The sequence below is a fragment of the Mixophyes fleayi genome, chromosome 9 (genome assembly GCF_038048845.1).
Source record: "Mixophyes fleayi isolate aMixFle1 chromosome 9, aMixFle1.hap1, whole genome shotgun sequence".
Taxonomy (NCBI): Eukaryota; Metazoa; Chordata; class Amphibia; order Anura; family Limnodynastidae; genus Mixophyes; species Mixophyes fleayi.
Genome location: NC_134410.1, coordinates 47,645,039 through 47,654,607, shown reverse-complemented (window position 1 = coordinate 47,654,607; position 9,569 = coordinate 47,645,039). Strand labels below are relative to the sequence as shown.

The following is a 9,569-nucleotide window of genomic DNA, read 5'->3' as shown; positions in this document are numbered from 1 at the left end:
CACAGTAATCTAGTAACAAACACTTCTAATTCTGAAGTTTGTTTTAAGACCGCTAGCAGCATTTAACATGCTGTACATTTGGGACAGTGTTTGGTTCCTGTCCCCCGTTATTCCAGTTACAGGGTTATTTTCTGTTTTACATAGGAGGTAAAAAAAAAAAAAAAAAAAAAAAAAAAAAAAAAAAAAAAAAAAAATCAGCCATGAAATGTGGAATTTTAAAGTGGGGGCAAAAAAACTCGAGTCATTTTCTTTACATCTGGAGAGATTTATAGGAAGAAACTCTTAAGAATTATAAGTCACCTATACCAGTGTTGGCTAACCTGTGACACTCCAGGTGTTGTGAATCTACAAGTCCCAGCATACTTTGCAATATATAGCAGCCTATTGCAGGAAGGGTATGCTGGGACTTGTAGTTTCACAACACCTGGAGTGTCACAGGTTAGCCAACACTGACCTATACCAACCATGTACCTGAATGAGCATTAACAGCCGACACTTATGCAAAGACTCGCAGTTAATTTCATTTTGTGATCATTTATTGCCAAGCCTGGTCATTGACAGCCAGGTTGATTTGCTTCATTCACATCCAGCAATACTACCTATATTAAATTGTCAGTCTACTGCTTAACTACTCCCCCCTAACACATGAATATTAGACACACACACACAAGTTAGATCCATATTTTTTATTTCCTCCAACCTAAGTTACTTAAAAACATGAATGACTGAAATAAAAAATAAAGGAGCACAGGGTCCCAACAAGTCAGCCCGGTTACCAACAAAAGTGCACTACAACTCCTGTGTTGCAGGCCCCAATGACAGTAACCAGGAAAAAGGGAATGTTTCATTAATATGGAAAGCTGCTGTGATGTAATCTGATGGATTCCCCAAATACCAGTAAAATATTACTAGTCATTTTATATAAATAAAAGGTGTATTTGAAAAAAAAAAAAAAAATAGAAAGTCCAGGAACGTTCAGGGTATGTTACATAATACAGCATGCCAGGTCAGACATCTGAACTAGGACAGGTTTACATGTATTTCTTCATCTCATCGTACAAGACCAACACGAAAGCACCACCCATTCCTCTGAGCACATTGGACCAAGCACCCTTGAAGAAAGCCTTTGAACCTTCATCCTTTGCAATCTTCCTCCAGCAGTCCATTGTGCCACTGTACATGATGTCAGCTGGAATGAAAACACATTGTTAATTTTATTCAGCTGGCAACACTAAAGCTTGTTCAACTTCATAAAGTGGAGTCTAACATTCCACACAAGTTGGTAAACCATTTCTACTTTTGCAAGCTGTGTCAGATTAGCCATAAATGAATGCCTTGCCCAACACATGACCCAATGCTGCAAGTTGTCACACGGATAGCGCTTAGGACCAATATTAGATATGAAACAAAACTAATCGTAAAACAGCCCACTCACCTCCTTTCCTTCCAGACTGCATCATCATACGACGCCGGACTGTGTCGAATGGATAGGAGGCAAAGCCAGCCACCGCTGTTACTGTCTGAGCAATCATCCAGCTGACAATAATGTGTGTGTTCTTAGGATCTGGAAGCATACCTGATGGAACAAAGATGCATGCATGTTTTACACATTAAAAGTCAATTTTAAGCTGCTGCTTGGACAGAAACTGTAGCAAGAACAAAACCAGTATGCACAGGTAGTATTTAACTCACCTTTAGCTGTGTCATAGATGCCAAAATAAGCAGCTCTGTAAATGATGATGCCCTGTACAGAGACATTGAAACCCTGGTAGAGACCTTTCAGCCCATCGGATTTGAAGATCTTAGCTAAGCAGTCACCGAGACCCCTAAATTCTCTGTCGGCACCAGCTTTACCGACATCAGCAGCTAGACGGGTTCTGGCAAAGTCAAGTGGGTAGACGAAGCAGAGTGAGGTGGCCCCAGCAGCACCGCCAGATGCCAAGTTTCCAGCAAAGTAACGCCAGAATTGGGTCCTCTTGTCAACATTATCAAGGAAGATCTTCTTGTACTTGTCTTTGAAAGCAAAGTTGAGGGCTTGTGTTGGGAAATATCGGATCACGTTGGCAAGGTTACCACGCCAGAAGGACAAGAAGCCTTGTTCTTTGGGGATGCGGACAACACAGTCCATGATTCCTTTGTACTGCTTATCAGCTGTGATCTGTTTGCTTGCATGTTGGACCTGGACAAATACATAATATGCAAGTTAATACACAAATTAGCAGCAGTTTGCATATCACAGCAACAGAATAAGATGTTTAAGTTAAAGTTAAAATTATTTTTGCATTAAACTTAACCAAAACGTGGGAGTGCAGCCTAAATGCTGCAGTGCCGTGTACAATGCTTACAGCCTCCAAGACTTTCTACTTCAGCAGATTAAGTAACCGAGCTGGAAAGGTATAAAGCCAGTGTAACAGCTGTGCTTTTACAAAGAAGCTCCCGGCAGACAAAGGTGGAAGTCCAGCTTCCTAAGGAGTGTAAACTAGTTTCCGACTCAGAGCCCAGCCCAATGCTGAGCAACGTAAAATGGTGATCTCCCCATTCATAGTGCCGGCGGCAGACACGTGGTAAGAAAGGAGGAGCGGAGGGGGTTGAATCCCGAGGAATTGCACAACTGCCGGGTCCATCTGGAAGGACAAGTCATTGGAGGAGGTCGAAACCACCGAGGCCTCGGAGATGAACCGGTGATCAGAAGAAAGGAGGCCTCAGTCTATGGCGCGGTTTTAAAAAGACAAAGGGTATTTATCCTATTGTCCAACACACAGTGGGCGCACAGGACAAGGGGCCACCACCAGTCACCCGGATCCCACAAGGTTATACGCAATAAGCCGAATCCATCTCTATGCACAAAGATGCCGGCAGTTACTACTGTCTCCTTGCGGCGACCTTGGCCGGAATCAGGAAGTCAGACACCGGAGATACGGGAGATAAATCTCAACTCTCCATCCGGTGGATATGAGCAGAACAGCAAATCATTCATAGCAACAGCCCGGGAATTAGACACTACAGGTTATTAGCGATCAGCCAAGGACACTACGGATTACCTAGGCCCAGAATTAGAGATAATTTACAAGACAATCACATTAACACACGCTATTCGTCCTAACTTATATTTAAATCATAAATGCACCCGACCCTTGAGTGCATCTCACCTACAAGATCTACCGAGCGCTCGCCGCGCCACCCGGCACATACACCGGAATTATCCGCCCCACATTACACGTAACAGGCCCGCTATACTAAATGAATGCAAAACCCGCTCCCAACAACTTCCTTACCTGCAGCAGAAGCTTGACTCGTTCAATTGGTGCTACAGCGGTCTTAGAGATAGCAGCAGCCACACCGCCGGCCAAGAAGTCCTTGGCGAAAGATATAGCTGCGTCGGTCATGATTGGTGGATGGGCGAGTGACTGGTTGCTGCAGCACTGAGCTTCTGAGGGCTGGGGAGGATTGGCGTTGAAATGGCCGGTTTATATAGCTCGTAATGTTGTAGTGGGGGCGGGGCGCGCCTGCTCTCGTCTCTGATTGGCTGGGACTGACGGAGAATGGAACGTAGCACCGGGATTGGAATGTCCTCTGCTGCGTCGCGCGCGCAGCTAGGAAGAAGGGGGAGGGTTCGGTTATCCAGAACAGATAGGGCTGGTGAGCGATGACGTGGGGGTGAAGACGTGAGTTGCTAGGTGACGACACTGCTGTGAATCTGTTGCCAGCCTCACAATATTACACCTCACCTGTAACCATGGATGTGTCTTCCATATCAATGGATTATAGTTTGTGGTATATGTAAAATTATCATAGAACATATAACAATAGTTGCCAGTCAAACATGATTGGGACCATCTTATTGGAATGTAAACAAAAAAGAGCCATGATACCTAAAATACCAAGAAATCCAAAATAAAAAGATGTCATAAGTGAAGATATTTGACATTGTGTACAATCTCGCTTTCCTTCTCACTACAAGCTATTGTCCTGCAGCAGGGTTTCACCATACTTGCATACTTTTCATAACTTCCTTTCAGTGGAAGGTATGAAAAGTGGCCTCAGTAGGGGTATGCATCATTAATGGGTTGGACCTCAGGGTGAGTGGCCTTCAGGGAAAATTGCCTAACTCCCCGGGAGTCCCGAGGTCTGCTAAAAATCCATGAATCTCTCTGAAATTCTGGGAGAGTAGGCAACTATGGGGTTCACAAAAGTTTTTTTCATTAATTGATCTTTGCAGTGAAAGCAACTTTAAGAATCAGACCTGTAGTTCCCCAGACTGGGCAAATAGGGCACTTGTATACAGATTATTATTATTAATTTATAAGGCGCCACAAGGTTTCCGCAGCGCCGAACACAGTACAAACAATGGACAGTACAGGGAATAACAGTACAGAACAATAAACGAGTAATACCGAGACTTCAGATGCTCCAGGAAAAGCAAGAATATTGAGGTTGGAGCAGAAGAGAAGGTAGAGAGACAGGAGGGAGAAGGGCCCTGCTCATTAGAGCTTGCATCCTAAAGGGAGGGCAACAGACAATTGGCACAGAGGGAGTCAGAGGAGGGGAGCAAGCGCACTCTTTTCAAAGGAGGATCTAGGAGATGAGAGCGAGCATCGAAAGAGGGTTAAGTGGAGGGCTGGTAAGCCTTGAGGAAGAGATGAGTTTTGAGTTCCCGTTTGAAGGAGCACAAGTTAGGGGATAGACGGATGGAGCGAGGGAGGTCATTCCAGTGCAAGAGGGCAGCTCGGGAGAAGTCTTGAATTCTGGAGTGGGATGAGGTTATTAGAGTGGAGGAGAGGCGACGGTCATTGGCCGAGCGCAGGGAACGGGCGGGAGTGTGGATGGAGAGGAGATTGGAGATGTAAGGGGCAGTAGACTGGGAGAGGGCCTTGTAGGTGAGGGTAAGAAGTTTGAAAAGAATTCGATAGGGGAAGGGGAGCCAGTGAAGGGCAAGGCAGAGAGGGGAGGCAGAAGAGGAGCGTCGAGAAAGGAAGATAAGCCTCGCCGCCGCATTGAGTATAGATTGAAGGGGGCAAGGCAAGAGCGGGGGAGGCCGGTGAGGAGAAGATTGCAATAGTCCAGCCGGGAAATGATGAGCGCGTGGATAATAGTTTTGGTTGCTTCATTAGATAGGAAGGGCCGGATGCGGGCAATGTTACGAAGTTGAAAGCGACAGGATTGCGCAAGAGATTGAATGTGGGGGGTAAAAGAGAGGGAGGAGTCGAGGGTAACGCCCAGGCAGCATAGTTGGGGGACGGAGGAAATGGTGGAGTTGTTAATAGTGATGGAGAGATCCAGATGGGATAAGGACTTAGACGGAGGGAAAACAATAAGTTCTGTTTTTTCAATGTTAATTTTGAGAAAGCGAGAGGACATCCAAGAGGAAATGGCAGAGAGGCAGTCAGATACACGAGAGGGGAGGGGAAAGATCAGGAGAAGAGATGTAAAGTTGAATATCATCGGCGTATAGGTGATACTGAAGGCCGAATGAGGTGATGAGAGCACCAAGAGAGGAAGTATAGAGTGAGAAGAGTAGAGGGCCAAGAACAGAGCCCTGAGGGACTCCTACAGGGAGGGCAGAGGGGGCGGAGGATGAACCGGACATAGAAACAGAGAAAGAGCGGTTGGTGAGATAGGAGGTGAACCATGTAAGGACAGAGACCGAGAGAGTGAAGTGTCTGCAAGAGGAGGGGGTGGTCCACGGTGTCAAAGGCTGCGGATAGGTCCAGGAGGATGAGCAGGGAGAAGTGACCCCTGGATTTAGCAGAGAGATCATTTGTTACATTGGTCAGGGCAGTTTCAGTAGAGTGGAGGGGGCGGAAGCCAGATTGAAGAGGGTCAAGGAGGGAATTGTCAGAGAGGTGACAGGTGAGCCGGTTGCAAACAATACGCTCGAGAAGTTTAGAGGCGTAGGGGAGAAGAGAAATGGGGCGGTAGTTGGCGAGTGTGGTGGGATCGAGATTAGGTTTTTTTAGAATAGGAGAGATGAGGGCATGTTTGAAGGAGGAGGGGACAGTACCAGTGGAGAGAGACAGGTTGAAGAGGTGAGCTAAGTAAGCGCAGACGGTGGGGGAGAAGGAGCGAAGAAGGTGAGAGGGGATGGGATCCCCAGATTAATTTAGGCTGGGTACACATTGAAGCATTTTCGTCTAATAATCGGGCAAATCAGTCGAAATACGACCGTTCGGTTGTAAGTCGGGTTAATGTGTTTAGGAACACAATGGTCGAAAGGCGTTCCAAAGTGCCGATTTTGACTCATTTGGTTGGCCGTACAGTTTTATATTTTCCGACCAATCCACTTAACGATCATGTAGTCACTAGTGTGTATAAGTTTCCGATCAATCCACGAGTAATTGCCAATAGTTCATCAAGCTGCGACTCCTTTTGGGGGGCATGTGTATGTTAATTTCTGATGCCTGTACCAGTCCCCACATGGTGTGGTGTCCGCACGTCACTTATTTGGTCATATTAGTAAAAATAAAATTGTTGATGTACGGTTGCGAACAAGCGTACACTGTACACGTGCTAACGAATGTATGAAGAAACCAAGTTACCTTCGTTTTTTAGAGGTTTGGGGTGGTTACTACTGAACATGCTCTGCTCTTTATTTAAATTTCTTGGGGATATCGTTACCTGGACCTTTTAAGTCGTTTCAGTGTGTACAAAAGTCTAATCTTTGCTCACGACAATATGGCTGTTAAAAGTTGCTGCCCGGACGGACGGGCGGTCGGTCTTTCATTAATCATCTAAAACGTGACTAGTCTGTATGCATTATTCGTCCAAGCGATCGGACCTTTGGTAATGTCGTTATAGAGAACACATCGGATGGTTCTCCAGTGTGTACCTAGCCTTACCCAGTACAATATTTGTACCATTTTACTGTGGGATCATATGTAGATGTGCCCAAAGGTCTTACATATAGATGATATCTTGTGTTGTCCCACTAGGCCGTTTCAGGGGGCAACATTTCATAACAATACATTCTTCTGGGAGCTTGCCAGATGCTAATCGCTAATTTTTGTAAGACTGAATAGGTCTGTTTCTGAGAGAGGAACATCCAGATATTAAAGTAGGCTGTTATAAAATATTAAATGTGACAATACAGCCTCAAAAGGTGGGAGCGGCTTGTCATTTTAATATCATATACTCTACCCACTACCAACAAAGGAAGTTTCCTCCATTCCTGAAATTATCTCTTTACTAAATCTATTATAGGCCATATGCTAATGTCCAAACAGCAGGAAAGAGATATTTTAATTACCTTTTTTCAAAGTACAACAGCTTGCACCTCGTCTTCTCCTGTAGTAGGCTGGAATATTCTTGTTGTAGAGTGAGACACCTTTCCCTGGAGGATGGGTTTGTAAGTATTATTGTTCAACTATGGATCACTGCTCTGAGGGACTCTTCCCATCTTCTCTAGTTGATCATTTAGCATCACGCCAGTCAGATTTTTCTTCCACTGAGGTGAAGTTAAGACTTTGTACAAATGGGCGTCATTTAACTTATTCTCAAAGCTCGTTAAATGCACTTGGATGCAAATAGTCCAAAAATAACGTAATCAAACTTGTACAAACACACTTTCAGCTAAGTAGTCACTGTGTGTCGATTTGACAGTGTCCGCACCATTCTGAAGTTCTAAGGCTCAATAAAATACAATGGAATACTGTATTTTACACTATTTTGCATGTAAGCTTTGAGACACATTAATGAACAAGCTTTTTTTGTGTATTAATTTTCAACGCCTGCGAATAGGATTCTACACTCTACCTGTACCTACTCACAGTCTTCCTGGATAAGCCATGAGTAGGACAACACACTAAGATTTTGAGGTTTTTTTGTTTTTTTTCAGATAAAGATCTGAAAAACCCCAACATTTGTTTAAGCGTGTGTGCGATTATTAACCTGTCATTGCAAGGACTCACCTGCTATTAGTTTGTTTGGTCTTACACCCCCCCCCCCCAAACTAACAGTTCTGTGCAATCTGGCCCTCCACATGTGGGACAAAATTGGTCACAGGTCAGGACTATGTCTTTGGCCTATTTACTAGGACTGTTCCTTTATGTATCCAAGTTCACAAACCTGGTTTAGGACAGCACAACTTGGTGATACATGTATGAGATAATGTCCAAGATCATGTCATCATAGAACTCTGAATTTATTAGCAGTAGGAAACAATGGGGGACATCAGAGGCGAACGCAGGGTTTAGAAGGGGGGTTTCCACCCCCCCCCCAAAAAAAAAAATAGAGCTCTATTTCAGCGAGTCTGAATTCTACAGCAGCCACGGCGCTGTCAAGCAGCATCCGCGGCAGTGCTGTATTATACTACAATACAGCACTGCCGCGGGCACTTCTTTGACAGCGCCGCGGCTGCTGTACAGTATCGTTGGTTCCCGGAGGGGAGGGGTTTCTGGAGAACCAGAAACCCCCACTGCGTGCGCCACTGGACGTTTCTGAAAACTAGCAGCGCTGCCAATAAGATGTTCTCTCTCATGTTTCTAAACTGCACTGAAAACGTAATAGCTGGCAGTTGATTGGTTGCTCTGGCATATAGTTTTTTGTTTTGTTTTTTAATTTGCATTTATTTTAATACATTTCCCCCAGTAAAGTGAAGGTGCATACACAGCATTCTGATATACATGTATTTGTTTGTTGCATAAAGTACAAACCACAAGGGACAGCATTATATAAGCTAGGGAGAGCCAGCAGTAATTGTTCAACTCTAACTGATTTGATCAAAGTAACTGATATGATCAAAGCATCTTGAGCCTTTATTTTAAATTAAAGATAAACAGTAATTTGTATTTTAAAAAACATTCTTGAAAGTCATTTACAACATATTGAAAAGGTATTTACTTGACAAATAAATGTAAATTTTACATATAAAAAGACTTCAGTTTCTGCAGTATTTGGAAGTTTCAAAGCACTAGACCATTTTTTTTTTGCAGGAAAAATATTGTTAACAATTGTGACTTCGTATTTCCAGTTTATGTGTATGTGGTAAAAGTATTGAAAAGTAAAAATCCGCTTAGACACAGTGTATAAAATGCAGAAACCTTTTCCATGCACAAATTAGGACTCCACTCAGATTGAATGCATGTGAATGACTTCATAGATATGATAAATACAAAACAATGATTTGGAAAGAACAATGCATAGTATAGTTAACACAAAGATGTGAGCGACAAGATAGAAACCTATCTGTTGTATTTGAAATCAGGCTTTTATCCTGTATGCATTGGGCCCAAGTTGTGGACTACCACAAACACACCAAACAGCTTGTGCTGTTCTAAAAGACTGATACATATACCAATATATATATATATATATATATATAATATATATATATATATATATATATATATATATATATATATATATATATATATATATATATATATTTGCATTTTTCACACTTCATAAACATTCCAATAGCACATTACAAATAGATTAAATAAGAGTCAATGGTGCCAATCCCACAATGCTTTCTAAAATGTGCAATACAGTAGATTATGATGGTAAAAGTGCAAAGCAAAAATGCATTAAAGACGCATCTAAAACGCACATTAGTTTTCAATGTTTTTCCCTAT

At 43.2% G+C, this 9,569-nt stretch overlaps 1 protein-coding gene across 1 annotated transcript; it reads right to left on the bottom strand.

Moving 5' to 3' along the window:
- Window positions 1–671: 671 nt before the first annotated feature.
- On the bottom strand, window positions 672–3,457 carry SLC25A5 (solute carrier family 25 member 5). Its single transcript, XM_075184285.1, has 4 exons — window positions 3,276–3,457; window positions 1,693–2,179; window positions 1,436–1,576; window positions 672–1,189 (listed from the first exon to the last, which is right to left on the bottom strand). Exons 1-4 carry the CDS (start codon window positions 3,384–3,386, stop codon window positions 1,032–1,034), a joined length of 897 nt encoding a protein of 298 aa, XP_075040386.1. The 5' UTR covers window positions 3,387–3,457; the 3' UTR covers window positions 672–1,031.
- Between the last annotated feature and the right edge of the window lie 6,112 nt (window positions 3,458–9,569).